The sequence below is a fragment of the Mus musculus genome, chromosome 11 (genome assembly GCF_000001635.26).
Source record: "Mus musculus strain C57BL/6J chromosome 11, GRCm38.p6 C57BL/6J".
NCBI lineage: Eukaryota > Metazoa > Chordata > Mammalia > Rodentia > Muridae > Mus > Mus musculus.
The window spans coordinates 64,503,138-64,522,892 of record NC_000077.6 but is presented as its reverse complement, the minus strand read 5'-3'; the positions used below and the strand labels follow the sequence as shown (position 1 = coordinate 64,522,892).

Genomic DNA, 19,755 nt, shown 5'->3' with positions numbered 1-19,755 from the left:
TTTTCATTCTTCTCTTAAATAGGATGAACAAAAACACCTACATGCAAGAGATCCTTTGCATTCAATTTTGTTCTTTTATTATCTCTTCCATGGGAAAAGAGGGAGGTTGCTGAGTGCAGCTGTTAGATACAATTCTGGGTTTTGTGCAAGCTGCTTTTGCGTAATGGCAGGCAGAGAGGGGAATACAAAAGATTCAGAAACACAAACAAATCAAAAGATGAGCAGGGCTGAAAGTGAGTCTCCGGTGGCCACAGGTGATGGCTCTCAGCGACTAAAAACAGACTGGCTCTGGACACCAAGGGCATAGAAATGTCGGAGACAAAGTGGAAAGGGCGACCTAAGTTCAGGGCTTAATTCCCATGCATGAGATATCAGCAAATAAATCCAAAGATGACAAAATATTTAGAAACTTAAAATGATGTCTTCACTTCATTTTAACGCCGTATTAGTCTTCCTAAGAGGCATGTACATCCCTGACAGGGCACCTATGACAAACCCACAGTCACCCAGCATATTGTAAAACAAACTCTAGTTTCTCTTGATTGACAGCAGAGAAAACAGCACACTCTTTTACTGTATTAGCGTGTCTGGCCCTTTAAATTTCAGCAGATAAGAGAAATATTGATGGGATAGCAAACATGTTCCTCATGGTCTTAAACCTGTGGTAAAATGGCGCTGACAGAGTAATTATGAATGTTTTATATGATCAGCACATACGTGCTCCTCGCTAAACCAATTTAATTCCCATTAATGTTAATCTCGTTAATACCCACTCAGAGAGCAAGGAGTACTCTTAATAAACTATTGATTCATTTGAGCCATTTAGACAGGGAAGGGAGGAGACATCACCATTCCATCCACAACTATGTCTCTTTGCTTAGAATATTTTCCAAACATTAATGAGCATTAGGTTATAATTCATATGAGAGGGAAATGATGGACATGGATAAAGTGACCGAGTGACAGCTTCAATCTGTAGGGGGAGCTGGGAAGAAGTTGTTAACTGAGGTCAGACCGGAGATACTACAAAGAAAAGGGGGGGGGTTCTAAAATAAGGAAAATGGAATTCGTATTGATAAGTTCTAATTGAATTGGGTTTTTCTTTAAAAAGAAATAAAGAAGTCAAACCAACAGCTAGTAAGTGCTACTCTGCGACACTCCTGGTTCTGTCTGTCCATCTTCTCTCAACAGAAGAGCTCAGTAATTTCTCTGGGACTCAGATGACCACCCATCGGTCAGATCTCCTTGTCTAAGCATCCTTTGATCAGCCAAGGGGCAAGATAGGCTCCCTAGAGGGCTTGTGTCCCCATCTCTGTGACTTCCTTGAATACAGCTTTGTAATGAGGCTGTGTGCCATAGGCCAGCCCGGGACTCACATTGCAGTGACAAGTCCCCCTTGTGCTTTCCGGACCACTCCGGAGCTTCTAAAGCTCCAGGTGTCTTATATGCTCTAGCCGGGTGGGGTCAGGGGCGGTGTCATAAAATAGAGAAAAAGCAGCGGCAGACAGGATTTTTGTCCAGGATCCACTATCCAGCTTTAAGATGAGTCATTCGACCTCCCTGAGACTCAGTTTCCCTCATCTCTGAACTAGAAAATGATGATCTCGAGAAACACACTACATGCTTGCAGTGGTGGTGTAAGGGCCAAAACTACCATCGAAAATGGCCCTGTGCATGCTGAGTATCTTAGCGAGAAATGACTTAGGAGAAAAGTGGCACAGGAGAAAGAAAACTGGAAGGCCAAGTCTCAGTTCTATCAGGTCTTTGTGGGTAACAAGAGAGGTTTACCCTGGGGGGTTTCCTAAAACAGTTTAGTGGAGTACTGGTGCTCATTCTTTGTGAATGAAAGCTTATAACGCAAAGGAACGGGAGATATGAGATGCTTAGATACATGAAATCTCCTTTTCTGCTATGCGCATGTTTGGTGCTGGTTATCCACGGGGACCGGAAGAAAAAAAAATACTGCAACACATACTCTTAATACAGAAATATTAAACCGTCTTTTCTCTACCGACTGGTAAAAAAATATATTATATTTTGATATTATTTTTTTTTCTTTTTAAATTACTTCTGCTATCCATCCCAGCCAAAGTCGCGGCCGGTCATCTGGTAGAACTTGCGGTTGAAGGGCCGGTAAAAGTCACGCAGCTGCCGCAGCACCTCCCGCGCAATGGTGGGGTGAGCGCGGCCCTTAGTCTTGCCCAGGCAGTGCGGCTTGCCGCTGCCCTCCGCCTTCTTGAGGCACGGGAAGCCCTTGGTCTGGTTGAAGTAGAAGTGCTTGTCGGTGATGATGCGCTTGAGGCCCAGGAAATCCTGCACGCGGCGCAGCTCGCCGGCCGGGTCGCTGACCAGCCGCTCCCCGCTCACGAAGAGCATCTGGCCGAGCGGGAAGTGGCGCAGCCAGGGCTCCAGGTGCTTGGCGTACAGGCCGATCTGGATGGCGCTCCAGGACGTGTCTATGAGGCCCGCGCTGCGGTTGCGGAACGTCAGGCTCTCGAAGCTGGGGATGTCCGGCCGCTTGGACAGCGTCTGCGTGTAGTCCGAGATGGCCCTGGTCACCGGGTCGCGCACCACCACGATGAGTTTGGTGTCCTTGGACATGGCCGAGATGCGCGCGGGTGCCTCCCGGGTCACAAAGTAGCTGGGCGTCTTCTCCATGGTGATCTGTCCCTCGAGGGTTCTGGGCATCAAATCCCTGTGGGAAAGCAAGAAGGCGTGTTAGAATCTGGAGAGTGAACCAAGTCCCCTTTTGGACCCCAAGAAGTGGAAAAAGCCACCCAGTCTGGGCTCAGACTTCCCCTGTGGGTGGCAATTCCAGCTCCCTGACTTCCTGAATGCCTGGTGGCAGTAACTGCTCTGCATTTCTTGAGCATGTCTTTTAATCTTAACACTAGTGGCCATAGGTGAACATACATATAAACAACAATTCTGTTATTTTTGTATAGCAGAAAATACAGACAAACCTATACTAGGAAGTTTCCGAGTTCATCCGTCTTAATTTTAATTTTAATTCCTAATGTAAAAAATGTCTGTTTTGTGCTAGTGAGTGAATCTGACTGTGCTTTCCACTCGGACTTGCATTTTATGCATAAGTCTGTGTTCCATACCATTGGGACAAGCATGAGACATAACGCCTCTGTCATACAGTTTTTGTGGCAATTATTGAATGCACCTCAAGTGCTCTGAAATGCTCCCAACACAGCATAAAGGCTCTGTTAGTTAGTTATCCAACTACAGTATGCAATGTCTCTGTGTCCTGAAAGAGAATTACATTGTCACAAACACAATTATAGTGCTATCAAAACGCATTAAAATACGGGATGCCATCCTGTCCAGGGCTGCCTCAAGTCTTAGAGTAGTGTTGTAGAGTAGTACAAAAACTAATAATGTCTCTCAACAAGGATTTCCTCATTAACAACGGGATCTTTTAAAAATATTTATTATTATTATTTTTTAATTATAAGTCTCCCTGTGAGTTTGTACACAGGTGTTTCTGGTGACCAGAAGTGAGCACTGGCTCTCCTGGAGCTAGGCTCAAATATGGCTCTGAGCCCCCTGAGAACTAAGTGCTGGGAGCTTAACTCTAGTGCTCTCAAAGAGCAGCAAGTGCTCTGACCCACTTAGCCATCTTTTTGGCCCCTTCTTTTCAGCATAATATCAAAGTGTGTCCTCCCCTAACGGTGATTAATTCATCCCTAATTCCAGCTACCTGCCTCCAGCAACAGTCCGAAAATAGTACACGGAAATTCCAGGAATAAGCAATCCATAATGTTTACATCACAAGCCATTCCAAATAGCATGGGAGAATCTCCCAGAGTCCCTCTCTGTCTATGCCGGACACGAATCTTTCCTTTTCCCAGCACATCCATACTGTATGTACTACTTGTCCATTAGCCATGTAGTGGCTAACTTGGCAATCACATTAGCTGTCACATTATCAAAGTTCCTATGCAGTGGAGGCTCCAAAGAGAAAGGGCAGCCATGGGGCATCAGAGCACAGCACACAGGAGCACACATTTAATACTGCAACTGCATGCAAAGGTACGGGGCATGTAGGGAAAGCAAAGGTAGCAGGAGGGGCTGGTATTAATCTGCATTTCAGACCCGTCCCCAACTGGTGCTCTTGGGAGGAGGGCAAACCTCATGGGTACAGTGGAAATGGCTTTTGTCATAAATACCTATCGGCTACATTGAAGAGTTCTGCTTTCTCTTTTGACAGCTGTATTTATTGTTCATTTTATCGGCTGTTTTGCTTCCCTAATTTTGTAGTATCTATTTAGCATTCAGACTAAAAGGGTGTATTTTTAGCACACATTCAGCACCCCGTGAGCAGTTTTAGTGTTGGATGCTTCTCTTTGCTGGTGTCCTAGCACCTGCCCCATCTTCACTGGTTGCTAAGTAGACAATAAGTGGGAAATGTCAACTATCAAAGACAAAGCACGTCAAGTGACTCTCATGCACATCATATCCCCTCCAGGAATGCACAACAATGGCCAGTTTCACATAGGAGCTTCCCTCATCTACTCCCTAACTATGCCAACTGGATCGCTTTAAAGCCAATTGGCAGACATCCTCTCAATTACTTTGCAAGTATTTCTTCTCTCATGAGGGTTGTTTCTGGCACACATTCCTCAGCCTTGTGTGCCTAGTGCTAACAATGTTTCAGCTCACACAATAGTGCTTTCCTCCCATGTTTGTTATTTTAGAAATCTTAATCAAGTGACTTTACTCTTCTTTGAGGTGGGCATGCTAGTTGTATATTTGAGCTATGGTGCTCAACTCCTATTTTTAACTCTGAAAGAATTTTGCGATTTATTTTATAACCCATCTCTTGACTATACCTTAAGATCCAGATGTAGGTGAGCACAGCTGGAAATGGGTGCAACATACCTGAAATGCCCATTGCCCTTCCTCACCTGTGCATGCCAAAGACTCCGAGGAATCAGCTAGATCAAGCACTTCTGGAACTTAAGATGCCCTTGTACAACACAAGCCAGGAAACCTGGCCAAAGCTGGTTGGAATCTCCCAGTAAAAGAAATTTGATCAAATCTATGGGAAAATGTTGAGCTTTAAGCAAACACCAAATATTCTGGAGGGGTAAGGGGTGTGTGTTGACTTAAAAACACAGGGGCAGATTCCTGTCTCCTTGTCTATAATCTCTAAGTTATAACTAGTTTACTTCACATTTTGCCTGAAATCTGAAAGAGAGGGCAGACTGCTCTTGGGAGTTCTTAGCTGGCTCGTCTCTTGGAGCAAATAGATCCCTAGGAGCCTTTCTCAGAGATTGAAGCTTCAGATTGTGCTTGCCCAAAACAAACACTACTAAACCGCAGAAAAAGAATCTGTATTTTAAAAGTCTATCTCAAAGAAGTGCTTAAAAAGAGACAGCCCAACAGAATTTCTCAAGAAGGTCATTCTTATCACCTCCTGTCACCCATGGGATGGGGAAATCTGACTGGTTCGGTGGGAGGAAAGAATTTGTTACACCATGGATAACAACCCAGGATCAAGAGTTCTGGAGACTGATTGCACAACGTGTGTGTATGTAGTTAATACCCTTAAACCTAAGGACACAGAGACAGACCACTTTATGCTGAGTACAGTTTACAGCAAGTTTTTAAAGCCCTCAAGAAGGAACAAAGGCTTTGAGAGGTGGATCTATCTAGATTATGTCTTTTGGCTTAAAGATGACTAAGCACTGGAGCTAATAAGTACGCAAGGGGGCTGTGGTTTCACTTTCATCTTGCTAAGCCAAAGGGAAATAAAAATAATTTTGACCATTTGTAGAACTGATCTGAAATCAGAAAATGAAATTTGTGGCTTCTACCTTCTAACTGCTGACAGGATGGGGCGGGGAGAGACAAGCTGTAACTTGATTTACCTAAGCTCGGGTTTTCATTTCAAAAGGGAAGTCAAGGCTTAGGCATCTGGCCTGTAAAGGACAGACAGAGCAACTCTGCTCCAGAGTGTTGCGCAACATTGCTCTAAAATTAGTGGTGACCAGTGACCTGAGTCCCACTGGCAGGAGGACCCCCTCAGTCCAGACAACAGAACCCCAGATAAAACCGGAGATGCCTTCTCTGCCATGACCCTGGGCTATCCAGCGTTGGCCCAGTGGGCTTAGACATTAAAGAAGCTTGGCTTGAATGTCATGAGCTGATCAATGTCTTTGGAGAGACACAGACTGACTGGTTGTTTTGGGAGAGGTGAGCATAGTCTTCAAGTGGATACAGTTACCAGAAAGAGCTGTTCATCAAAGTTTGTGTCTGCTTCGAATGTCATGCCACCATCATTTTGGAGCTGATATGTCATTGGGTAATCTCTATGGGTCTAGGGATTGTTCCTGTAGCTGTCTACACTACAAAAAATGTTGGAGACAAACAAGCCAGGACAGGCAGGCTAAGTTGATTGTTCTTTTCTACCAAAGCCAATGGTCAAGACCATAGATTCTGGTGGGAGTGCTAGAATGACCTGGAGGTCTTTCTCTCTCCCCACTGAGCAGGGGACACACTGCACTTGCCGTTGTGTGGGGCCTCTGGCATAGTGTAAGAATCAGGATGCCCCTTTGGATTGTGTGGCCAATGCTTCACCATTGGTCTGCATACAGACACCTCTGTTACTGGGAGAATCATCCAGAAGTAGCCGCCCAGGCCACTCAGCAACTACATTTGGTATGCTTCTAATCTAAATAAGAAGGTACAAAAGGACCCATGTGTTCAGGCATTTTTACCAATATGAGCCCATTTTCCCTGGATTCCCATTGTCCTCATGTTGTCTTCTTGATCCCTGTGTTCCCTATGTAACTAGTACCAACCTTTCTCCATATATAGCTTCAAATGAATGAATGGGTGGATAAATGGATGGATGAAAGGATGAATGGATGAATGGGTGGATGGGTGGGGGTAGATGGATGGATAAATGCTCCTTTCCTATTTGTTTTTATTAAATTGCATTTATTCAATTTTGACTGATCATCTCTTACTATATAGTACATTCAAACAAATCCTACATTGCTTGTAGATATAAGCAGGCTGAAAATTTACAAAAGTAGAGTCTAATGATTCTGAAGGAGGAAAAATGTTTAGAATGCATTGAAGAAACAAATTAATAAAATGATAAACTGGAGTAAACGAAAAGTAAAGACGTTTGGCAAGCGATACCATCATGTGGGTAAAGAGACAAACCCCAGCATGGAAGTATTTACAAACTGTATGTCTGTCAAGAGCCATATCTGTAATACACAAAGAACTCCTACAAATCAATAAGTTAAATAAATAAATAAACAGAATGAAAGAAAATGAGCAAAAGCCTTGAATAACAATTCCATAAAAACACAGTATTCAGATGTTTAATGAATTCTTGAGAAGTTATTTGGATTGATTAATCAGGGAAATGAAAATTAATACCACCTGTATCAATACCCCAACCTGACTCATCCACCCATACAGCTAGAGGAAAAGTAACTGAGGTTTTCCCAGTGTGGGTGAGGATGTGCAGCAACTGGAATCTTACTGGTGGAGTGCAAGCAGACACGGTGACTCTAGAACTGGTTGGCACCATTTATGAGAGCCAAATGCATATCCCCAGCAACTAGTGACAGTGCACAGCTGTCCACCCATGGTCACATACTCATGATGGTCCCAAATTCAAGGTACCCAAATACTCATCAAAACCCGAATACACCCAACATATACGCCCAATACAGCACAGTCAGAATGGATGGCTTCACATCTGCCAATCACACCTGCTTGTGTCTCACAAAGAACACTAATCAACTCAGCCAGTCCTGGTACTGTGTCTGCCATGTGACCTCTATGGTGGTTTGAGTGAGATAGTCTCCAAGAGTCTCTGGCACTTGAATACTTGATCCTCAGTTGGTGTCTCTGTTGGTGGGGGTTTAGGAGACATGGTCTGGGGTGGTAGAAGTCTGCCACTGAGGTGGAGTTTGAGAGTTTAAAGGCCTACTCCATTTCAAGTGTGCTCTCTTGGTTTCCTGATGATTTGAGATGTGAGCTTTTAGCGTTCCTGCCGTCATGCATGCATGGTGCTTGCAGGCCTGCCTGTTCTCTGTGATGGTGTCAGACTCATAAATATCCCTCTGGATCTGTCAGCCCCAAATAAACCTTTCTTTTTATAAATCACCTTGGCCGTGGTGTTTTATCACAGCAACAGAAAAATAACTAAAATAGCATGCTCCATGAATAGTTGGTGATCAGAGCTCTGAAGATGGCTTTGTTGGCAAAGTGCTCACCAGGAAAGCATGACGACCTGAGTTCAGATCCCCAGAAATACACAAAATGTCAGACACAGTACTGTGTGTCTGTAACCCTGCACTGGGGAGGCAGAGACAAGAGCATCCTTGGGGCCCAGTGACCAGCATGTTCAGCCAATCGGTGAATTCCATGTCTGGCTGAGTTAGGTGAGAGACCCTGTCTCAAATAAAAAAAGAAAAGTGAGCCTCTACATTCTTGTGTGTGGCTCCCCTCACAATTGCACTTGTGCACGCGCACACACATACAACCATAAAGCCAACAAAAACAAAACAAAACAAATAAACAAGAAACTCCTGTATCAACTGGTATATCAAAACAGCTTCTAAAGAGATGGAGTCCACCTGTCCTGTTACTCCTCGCACAGTGTATCCACTTTGTGTAAACCTGTTGTCGAACTGTACACTGCAAGTTGTATCGTTTTATGTATTTACATTATAGTTGAATAAATATTTCACTACATATTATAAAAAATAAATGGCCAGTTCCCCATAAGGCTCCAAGAAAAGCATGTGTTTCATAAAGGCCAAACAAAAAATAAATCACTTTTGCCAAGCCCGGCATATCTCCGAATCGTAGGGTTCATCTATCTAGGATTCCTGGACCCCACCCATGAGCACTATGCTCTTACTCCCGATAAACCATAAGAACGGGAGGTGTATAACCTTTATCATACACGTGGATGCCTCTTCCCACATCTGGGGCACAGAGATGGTCATTGCCACAGAGAAGGTGCTAAAGAATCTGGCCTGTGTGGAGGGATGATCTGATGATAGCTCTGTAAGTGGTGCTTGCAAAGGGCTTTAGAAATAACATTCTCATTTTATCACTGGAGATCTGTAAGAGAGATAAAATGGACCTATGATCTCCTCCAATATAGTTAACTAATACTAATACGTATTACATAATAATACTAATATAATACTGAATGTATACTGATAATAATACTGCCTAGTTGGTAATAAACGGTCCTCTCTGTGCCTGGGACTTGTTTCTTCCTATTGCGTCAGATAAGAAGCCAGCAATGAAAGGGGTTTAGAAAAGGAATCTGCAGATAAGGACTTAAAAATAACAGCTTGGGCAACCACTGGAGAAAAGAGATCCCAAGAGAGTGATCCAGAACGCTGTGGAAGATTCAGAAAGGCCTGGGCTCAGGACTAAAGACAATGAGATGAAATACTTGTCTGCCTACGTGAACTACTTGGACCAGTGGCTCTTAACCCGTGTGCCATGAATGAGTCACACTGTGGGGTCTAAGCACCTTTCACAGGTGAGACCAGTGGAAAACATATTTACATTACAGTTCATAAGAGTAGCAAAATTACAGTTATGAACTAGCAACAAAAGTAATGCTATGGTTGGGGGTCACCACAACATGAGGAACTGTACTAAAGGGTCTCAGTATTAGGAAGGTTGGGAACCACTGGGTTAGACTAACAAGATGAGGACACAATCAATGACATGCCAATGACTGTGCAGGTGAGGTTAGGTGGACAAATGATTTAGAAAGCTCTTCCAGTGTAATCCGGGTGTGAGGAGCTTATCGTCAAAGGTGACAAGGACAGAGGAGGGGAGAGTAAAAGTCATGTTCAGAGCAGGGACATGAGGATGCTGCTTTATGTGGGGGTGACGTGTGTGTTTCCAAAGAGGATTACAAAGGCTTAAAGGCAGAAATAATGGTGACTTTACAAACTAGCAAGTTTGGGTGCTGTGCAGGTGGTAATCCTTCCCCACCTCCACCCCCACCCTCACCCACCCCCCCAAAAAAGAGAAAATAGAAACACGTATGTAGTTTTCTGTTTGGTGGCATTTGAATTACTTGTAAAAAGAGGTTATTTATTCCCAAGGACACAGAGGGAGACAGCATTGGTGTTGCTCTGAAATGTGGCTGTTTCACACTTCTGTGAAGACAGTCAGTATGGCTTCATAGGAAACTCAGAACGGAGAGAAACAATACAGAGTTCAGCTACTTTCTGTCACTAATAAGCTGTGTGACTTTAGGTAATTCTTTGGGCCTCTGTTCAGCAAAACACAATTGGTTCCCTGTATGATCAGGACACTAATTTGTCTAACGTGGTGTTCTGAAGAGTAGAAACAGAAAGATAAGGGAGTTGAGGGCTGAGTGGATTCTTGCATTTGATAAAAGCAAGTTCGTGACAGAGGAGAACTGCATCTATCTCATGCTTCCTCGAAATCAGATGAAGTTCACAGATCAGGCTGTGTTACAAGTAACAGAGCCAGGGAAGTCAAGATTCAAGCTTAGGTCCTAGGAAGAGCCTTACAAGAAAGAAGACAATGGGCACTTATGAACCACTTTCCACAGACGGGGGGAAAAGAATCATCACTCTGGTCTCACAACCTCTGGACCAGCTAAAAATGAGAATTTTCCCTTCAGAAGACAGAGAGGCAACATGGTTTGTCCAGAGTTAGTTATGACTAACAGGAACAGAATAAAATTCTAGGACTTTCTCCAGTTATAATACATGTTCTATCAACCCTTCCAAATACTAGGGCAGCATCAGTGTGACTCCTTCTATCAACGGCACTGGCCATCTTGGACACTGTGTCTAAATGTTTAATTATTACGTGCATTTCTTTCCTCCCATTCATCTTGGCATGTAAGCTGCCTGTTCCAAAAGCTGCCCTCTACAAGAGAAGCCTAGCTGTGAGGGGAAGTGCTGAGCTGCAACTCAAGGGCGATTTAGCTTGAGGGATCAATAAATCTGGTCAGTTTGCATGAGCATGCTCTCAGTCTGTCTCCTGTGTCGGTTTCTGCAAGCCTCCGGCTGCAAAGTACACCAGCCAGGGCTTTCTCTCTGGATGGCCAATGTCTGCAGGTAGTCCCTGGAGATCCCTAAGCGTGTGTCTAGAAGGGAGGAAACCACATTCAATCGGGAGCTGTCAGCTTGCTGTCTCTGGGGCCAAGGCTTGCTCATGTTAATATTTCTTTTCCTGCTGCTGTGATGTGAGACCCCTCTCAAACCGGGACTCGTGACTCTGGACAGGAAACTCCTCCTTCTGATGTTTGAGTTGGCTTCTGAGGGAGAGGGAGGCTGATGTGATGAACCAGCTCCCACACTGAACAAACTTGTATGGAACACTCTAATAATCATACTGAGAGACGTTAAATGTTCAGTTGAGAGCCCGGGATACTTTCCGGTGCTGTGGACAGTCAGTGCCTTCCAACACCCTGAATGATCAAAGGACACAGGAATGGAAGTGATTCCGACTATCCTCGATTCATGATTCATCAGGCATCAAGGTTTATTTTTAGAGCAAAACTCCAAGGGAGTAGATAAAGTCTAGGATTCTTGATTGCTCATTTGGAGAAACTTGTGAAAGGCAGAATATACATCTATGGTCATCAACAAAAAAGCACCTTGAAAGAGGAGGAAAAAAGCTATCTTGGGCCCCATGTTTAAAAAGTGACCATGCCTGTGAACATTGATGATCAGCCTCAATGATCATATCAGTCATTGATGATCTAAAACAACGGTTCTCAACATGTGGGTCTTGACCCACACAGAGGTCACGTATCAGATATCCCGCATGTCAGATATTTACCCTATGACTCATAACAATAGCAAGATTACAGTTATGAAGTAGCAATAAAGACATTTTACAGTTGAGAGATCAGCACAACACGAACTGTATTAAAGGGTGACTGACATTAGGAAGGTTAATCTAAAACTAGACCAGATTCCCCCAAGTTTCATTGTCCCCCCACTGAACTTCACTAAAGCCTCCTTCTCGGATAAAACATAGCTTCAGATGAAATTTCCACCTCTGTTTATGTTGTCACAAATGCTACTTCAAAGTGCTATCTGACCCATGGAACCAAGAGCTCCTCTGTATAGACATACAGTAAGACCATCAGTATCTAAGAAACCACATGGGTGGGTAGGAATATGTCACTTTGCTCCTTCAGAGAGGGTGAAAGCCATCTCTGAGACTGGGGTTTCTTATACTCCTCTACTTTGCCTGCAGCTCTTCCACCGAGTTGCTGCCTCCTGCCCTAGCAGGGCAAACACTAGCAAGTGTGCTAGAGTTTGGGAATAAAGACTCTCAGAGACATGCATGTAGAAAGGGAAAACCCAGTTAGGCGCCCACTGGGGAAGAGAGTTAAGGATGGAGCTCTAGACTACATTAAGTGCCCAAGCATCGTAAAAGTTTAAAAGAAAAGAAAATCACTTTTATGCTCAGCTAAGCTTCACTTCACCTGAAGCAGGGTCAGGATGACGTGATGCTCAGAAGTACAAAGATTTGAGAAAACTTGCACCCACCCCGGTTCTTAGAAAGGAACTTGCATGCTCATTTTAGCCAAATTACTGAACAAGTCAAGTTAAAAAGCTCTTGAATGAGTCTGTGTATTTCTTGAATGAAGTCTGTGTATTCTGAAAAAAAAAAAGTTAGGAGCATCTAAAATCAGAACAGAATATGAGTCTTACTAAACCACATTTAATGTAGTTAAAATGGTGACAAGTCCCAGAAATAAAACAGCAGCGTTTTACATGGTCACAAGAACCAATGCTGGAAATTCACAAGCCCCGAAGAGGGGTCTGCATGTTTATGAGCAACTAACAGACAGACAGAGAGACGAGACAAACCAAGAGATTAGAGATAGACAGCAGACACCCAGATACGGGAGAAAAAGAGACAAACCATCCAAATTCCCCACTGCTGTCTTCTGAGATGCTCCATGGAATTGTAGCCTTGGGGCGGGGGGCCCTGAGAAATCCCCTAAGTTCCCCAGTGACTTCCCATTGCACTTGGTTCTAAAGTTTCCATGACACAAAGCTGGCTGAGATCCTGTGTGTCTTAACCCTTAGTTCGCTAGTCTGTCTTACTTCCCATTGTCTTCATTCTAAAAAAGACTGTGCCCAGAGCATGGCCACCCTGATGTTGGTTCCTGAAGAGTAACATTTGTCATTGAGCTCCATGGGCATATGCGAACGCAAGACAGCCGTAACTAAAACACAGCCCAACAGCCGAGGGGGACATTCCCTAAATGGCTCAGGAACCAGGAAGATTTGTTAAACATTAGATTCGATCCAGCTCTCCTCAGCTTACCTGGAGCTTTAAGTCAACTATTTAGAAGAAGAAAGTGGAGTTTCTAATGAAAGCATGGAGACCATGGGCCAACTTGGATAAACACTTGGGTCCTCAGAGACAGCCTTGGCAACTCCCTCTGAGCTTAATGACAGGTTTGAGGACTCTATTGCTGCTGTGTTACTGTGGGCAGGGTCTTCAGCAAGGCCGCCCCATCAGCCCAGAATTATCAGGCCCGTACATGTGTACAGCTAGAGATAAGGCAGACTGCACATCCATGACTTGGCAAGCAACAACAGAAAGCTTGCAGTGGGGACAATCTATTAAGGCAGGAGCAGTGTAAATTTGAGACCACAGGGAGTCAGTCTCTTTGCTCCATTTTGTCAGTGGTGGGCTTTGGCTTCTTCATCCCTTCCCCCACCTCTCCCTGCCTGCCACTTTTTTCTTCCTTTTGCTGAGTTGTAGACACAGAGTAGCAATGAAATCAAAGGCCTTATAAGTTTGGGACAGGAGAAGAGCTTGAAGTTATGATTCTGGTGGTAGCTGGTGGCCCAGACTCCCTGGATGCTCTTTCTAAAATTGGTCTTCAGCATCCTGGGCAAGCCTCTCAGTTTCCTTGATTTTTAAGTAATAGAAAACAATACAAATGTAATGCCAAAATAGCACCAAAACCAATGCCAAATATTTGTCAAAGCCTCCATCTACAGCGAAAGTTCCAGGGTACCAGGGTCATGGCATGAGGCTGCCACCAAACTTCAGGAATGCAAGGAGGGAGTGTCCATCATCATGGTGGGGCATTTGCCACTGCGAAGGGGCAAAGCCATCTGTGGAAGGGAACACAGACAGGGGGCTCTAAGTGTTCACTCGAACAGTTCAGAAAAGGACATGAGTCTCTCATTCAAATGCACATACATACGGTAGAAGCCATCATACCAGTAAGCTATAATACGGTGCAACCCATAGTCCTAAACATGGTCTCTCATCACCAAGATCGTTCAGGCTCCAGGGAAATGCTTCTCCAAACCTCTTTCCCTAAACTTTTGAAACGAAATCCCTATATGCTATGAGCATGCACGGGAGGCACTGATGGACTGATACCAATGCTGGAGATGAAGGAAAGTGCTTCCGATTTGGGGAAGGATTTGAGTAGGACAAGAAGTCAGAAAAGGGGAAGGACAAAGGATGTGCTGAGCAGAGGTTCCTGCTAGTTAGAACCTGCAACTGCTGTGTGTGTGTGTGTGTGTGTGTGTGTGTGTGTGTGTGTGTGTGTGATTTGCTTCTCCTGATCCAGTTTGTGACTGAAGGTGCTCACACTCACTATGAACACATAGCATTTACACATAAAGACAGAAGCACGCTTCTCACAGAGGCCAGGAGCGCTGCTTGCAACAGGTTGACCTGTCTCAGGGAAGCAGGCCATTCATCACATGGACTCTATAAGCACCTAGGAGGCATCCAAAGCTGGATCTCAGAATGCAATAAACAGAAAAGGCTCAGGAAAACTAAACTACACACTTTTAAAAAAATTAATGAGTCTATTTTAAATAGGTTGCATTTCAAAGTTTTACAGAGTCACGCAATTTATATTTTAGACTGTCCTATAGCGTCATCTGATACCTGGCCAACCGCACTCTTCTGGTGGCTTTCATTCTCTGACAGACAACATTTAAATTAAGACACATGAAAATTTCTGGCAAACTGGGTTTCTTAAGTTCTACATTCCACTTTAATTTACATTTTTTATCAGAGTATATTATAATTTCCACATTCTTTATATCTATGATCGCCAAACTAAACTCCATACTTCAAACCAACATATTTTTTCCAACTTTCTGATTCTATCTGTGTAAAACACAAGTAACAAGCATCCCACAGTGCCGGAGGCTGAGAGAGGAGGGGGCAGCGAGTGGCTGCTTAGCAGTTATGGGGTTTCCTTCTGCAGTCATGAAGATGTCTGGAATCAGGCAATGGTGATAGTTAGCTTTTTATTTCTCTCAAACTTTTGTGAAAGCAGCCAAAACTATTTTCATTTTCACTTTCTCTTTTTCATTTATTCTTTCCCTGTTCTTTAGTTTTCATTGTTTTTGAGAGGCTCAGATGTAGTATGTAGCCTCAGATGACCTTGAACATCTGACCCTCCTGTCTCCATGTACCCATTGCTAGTATACACATACTTATTTCCTTACACAGTCTATACAGCTTTTGAGCCGCATATAGGGAAAGGATAGAAAACATGTGGTATGCAGCTCTAAAATATTTACTATCTGGAACTTTTCAGAAAGCATTTCCCAGTCTGTGATTGAGACCATTACTGTCAATAGAATAAAATTAATATGAGGAATATTGATTGCGACATAATTAGTATTTACTGAAGTTAAGGGTTGAAAAATAAATCTTAGTGTGTGAGTGTCATAGGTCATGATTTGTGTATATCTTTATTTTTATGGCTCATCCAAAAGCTGCTGGCCCAGCCACAGCAAATCCCAAATGAACAATAATAATTAAATTGAGTCATCTTTGGTGTTGTGCCAACTTTTAGACATACGAAAACAATAGGTTTAAGCTTATTTTTTCTGTTTTATTGTTACCAAGGAATATTTGTCAAAGTAAAGGGAAAAGCACATTTCATCTAACAGTGAATTAGCTTGATTTATAACTTTTTAAATGTTTAGGCATGTGGTGTGTGAGCCTTCAGTGGTACCCCTGTCCAGGGATTTGGAGATGTGAAGGGTAGACCCAGAGAGCATGCAGAGGACCCTGAGAAGTCATTAGGAAGAAAAATGAGGCAGAGAGACAGGACCCTTGGTGCCAAATAAACCTGAGGGCTGTCAGGAACAGACCCTGCAGGAGAAGCGGTTCACATGCACTCTGTCCCTCTGCCACAGCAGAGATGTCTCAGACGCCTCCCATCGGTGCACTGGGCCCAAACCCTTCCATCAGCACAGGGACACAGCCTTTTAGGCACTGTGCTGAGACTGAGGGAACACAACTGCTTTCTAAGAGGCCCTTTAAAAATATTTTCACAGTTATGTTGTTTTTCAGATCATTGTATCTATGCATGCAGTGTGTTATGCACATATTCAACTCCAATCCCCACTCCGCTCTGACATACCTTTCCCACTTCTGAAGACTCCTACTTCCTCCCAACTACGCCATCTCCTACTTCCATGCTTTTTTTTTTAAATTTACATCTAAAGTTGCTTTGTCTGCATGTATGTGTGTACTATGTGTATGCCTGGTATGTATGGTATGGTACTATGTGTATACAAAAGCCTAAAGAGGGTGTCAGGCACCCCTGGGATTGTAGTTACAGAGGCACCATGTAGGGCGCTGGGAATCAAACCTGCATCTGCTCATATCAGCACTTGAATTTACTAGTCTTTTCAATTCTGTGGCTGGCTGGGAGCTGTGGTTTAGGTCTCATATCATTGGAATGCTTTGTGAATAGCTCCAGACCAGGAAGAATACCAAAACTCCACACTCAAAATATGTTTTTTCACTGAAAAATTATTTCTTTAAAACATCATAAAGCCAAAAAAATAAAATTCTTAAGTAGGAGCATTGTAAGCTGGGGAATGTATGCAATTCACTGCACACATCTAACAAATACATGCTGACTGGCTCAGTAGATCAATTTGTGTTGAATTATTACTGTATACATAACAGGCTTGTTCTCAACAAAGATTTTAATTTAGCAAGCATCACTGTGGATCTGCTTGGGCCAAACATCCTATTAGAAAATAGAGCTGCCAGGGCCAGGAAATGGGAGTGGGTAGGTTGGAGAGCAGGGTGGGGGGAGGGTGTAAGGGACTTTTGGATAGCATTTGAACTGTAAATGAAGAAAATATCTAATAAAAATTTTGTTTGAAAAAAAAGAAAGAAGAAAATAGAGCTGCTTGGATTACAATGTTCCTGCCTTCAAGAACGTGCCCCCTACAGGAGGCAGACACTGTGATAAATGCATTTCAGTAGCAGAATGGCCACCCTGCGCATGGTTTTATATCTAGAGAATATTGGTTCCACCTAAAGGATTTAGAGGAGGTTGACCAAGCAGAATTGTGAGAGCAGAGAACGGGCTGCTGATGACAATGGCACCATGAGTGGCCTTCAGACCCTCCCCAGGGACTACAAAATGGAGGCTTTGCAGGCACGAGCAAGGGGCCGTCTCTCCCACATTACATACAATTCATTTTATCAGAAGATTTCCACAATGGTTCATCCAGGTCAACTGAGAAATGGAACATTTTGAAGAAAGTGAAAACATGGAGGTTAAAGAGATGGAAGCATTTCCTGCTGAGGAAGAAATAAATTAAAGAAATACAAGTTCAAACACACCCATCTTTCTCATGTAGAAGACTGTCAAAAGTAGCATGGGTAATGCATTCCCCCAAACAGGAAGCAGACTCGTCATTATTTGCTGAGACTACAGTTACGGAATTGTTTTTTTAAAAAATCAAAAGATTGTGGTAAAAGCATACAACAGAACATTTCCAGGGATTAAAGGACTGAGCTATGTCTGTTTGCTATGACTTAGACAGACCTGCAAAATAATGCCAGGCTACTTTTGGGTGTTTAATTTGTGTAGCTCTTTGTATATTCTGGATATTAGCTCCCTGCCTGAAGTGTACCTGTCAGAGATTTCCCCTCATTCTGTTTACTCTTCTGGTATTTCCCTTGCTGTACAGAAAGCTTTGTGGTTTTGATATAGTCCACCTGGAGGCCTGTTCCAAAAGTCCTTGCCTATACATACACCTTAATGTGGATCCTCTAAGTTGGCCTCTAGAGGTTTCAGTGTTTTAGGATCTAAGCTAAGGTCTTTGATCCACTTGGAGTTGATTCTTGTTCGGGTCAAGAGATAAGCATCTAATTTCATCTTTCTGTGGATGGTACCTAGATTTGCCATCCCTGTTTGTTAAATAGGCTGTCTTTTGTCCACTGCATGTTTTTGACACCTTGACTAAGAACTAGGTGGTCAGAGCTGTGTGGGTTTATGTTATTTCTAAGTATACTATTCTCTTCTCCTGGTCTGCAAGCCTCTTTTTTATGCTTAGTACCAAACTGTCCTTGTCACTATAGCTCTGTAGTATAATTTGAGGTCAGTTCTTGTGAAATCTCCAAGTGCTGCTTCTGTCTTTAGGATTGCTTAGACTTTTAATGGTCTTTTGTCTTCTGTTTGGATTCTTGGAATACTTTTTCTAGTTCTGTGAGAAATGTTATTCTGGCTTGTCAATTTGATATTAACTAGAGTCATCTAGGAAGAGAGGCCTCACTTGAGGAATTGCCTCCGTAAGATTGGCCTGTGGGCATTTTCTTGATTGATGATTGAGTTGAAAGTTCTCAGTCCAATATGGAACAGAGCCACCTTTCGGCAGGAGGTCCTGGGTTGTATCAAAAGCAGGCTGAGCAAGCCAGAGAACAGAGTTCTCTGGCTATGGTCTCTGCTTTAGTTCTTGCCTTGAATTCCTGCCCTAGCCTCTCCTGATGATGAACAATAACTTATAAAGTAAATGAACCCTCTCCCTCCCATGTTACTTTTTGGCCGTTGTGTTTGTCACATCAAGAGAAAACCAAACTAGGACAAATGTATTTGGAATTATCGTAGGGAATGTCTTGAATCTGTAGATTACTTCTGGTAGCAGAGATTATATGATAAATAGAACTGCCCATCAACACATGGGCTATTGAAATGAAGGACCACAAATGGCCAATAAACATCTAGTCATCAGTGATACGGATATTAAAATCAGAGATGCCACCTTAATCCCAGTCAAAGAGGCTATCATTGAGGAGTCTGAAAACAAACGCTGGAGATGTTATGAACATAGAGGAACACTTACTCACTGCTACTGGGAGTAAAAGTTAATACAATTATGGGAATGATTTTGAATGTTCCTCAAAAGTTAAAAACAGGATTAACATATGACATGGCTATACCACTCCTGGGTGTGCACCCGACTAGTGAGGCTCTGTATTCTCCTACAAGGATAATCACAGATACATGTTTATTCCTACTGTATTCACAATAGTAAGGAAATACGATCAGCCAAGTTGCACACAAAGGGAATAACATAATACTTTTCAGCTCCTTCCCACTTTGCTGCAAGTTCCAGTGCTCTGCCTTCACTATTAGGGTATGTGTAGACTAGCTTCTAGGGAATGAAAGATGAAGTGAAGTTGATCTCCTTCTGCTGCAACAGCTAAAGTCTCTTTCATGCCAGCCTTTAGCAACTGACTCCCCAGACATGTGAGTTCAAGCCATCTGGTTGACCCACTGGTGAGTGACCACATGAGCCAGACTAGCTGAGATTCTAAGGTAGCATGCGTCAGCTAAATGGCACAGATCTGCTTAATGAGTAGTTGTTGCCTGTCTGCGGTTTTTGGTGATGTCAGGAAACATTGTTTGAGCCATAGGTAATTGGTATACTGAGGTTTTAT

At 43.3% G+C, this 19,755-nt stretch overlaps 1 protein-coding gene across 1 annotated transcript in view; it reads right to left on the bottom strand.

The window, feature by feature from the left end:
* Positions 1-57: 57 nt before the first annotated feature.
* The window catches only part of Hs3st3a1 (heparan sulfate (glucosamine) 3-O-sulfotransferase 3A1), an 87,504-nt gene continuing 67,806 nt past the window's right edge, over positions 58-19,755 (bottom strand). Inside the window, exon 2 of the mRNA NM_178870.5 lies at positions 58-2,695. Within this exon, the coding sequence (NP_849201.1) occupies positions 2,074-2,695 (622 nt within the window). The 3' untranslated portion in view covers positions 58-2,073. The remainder of the gene's footprint in view (positions 2,696-19,755) is intronic.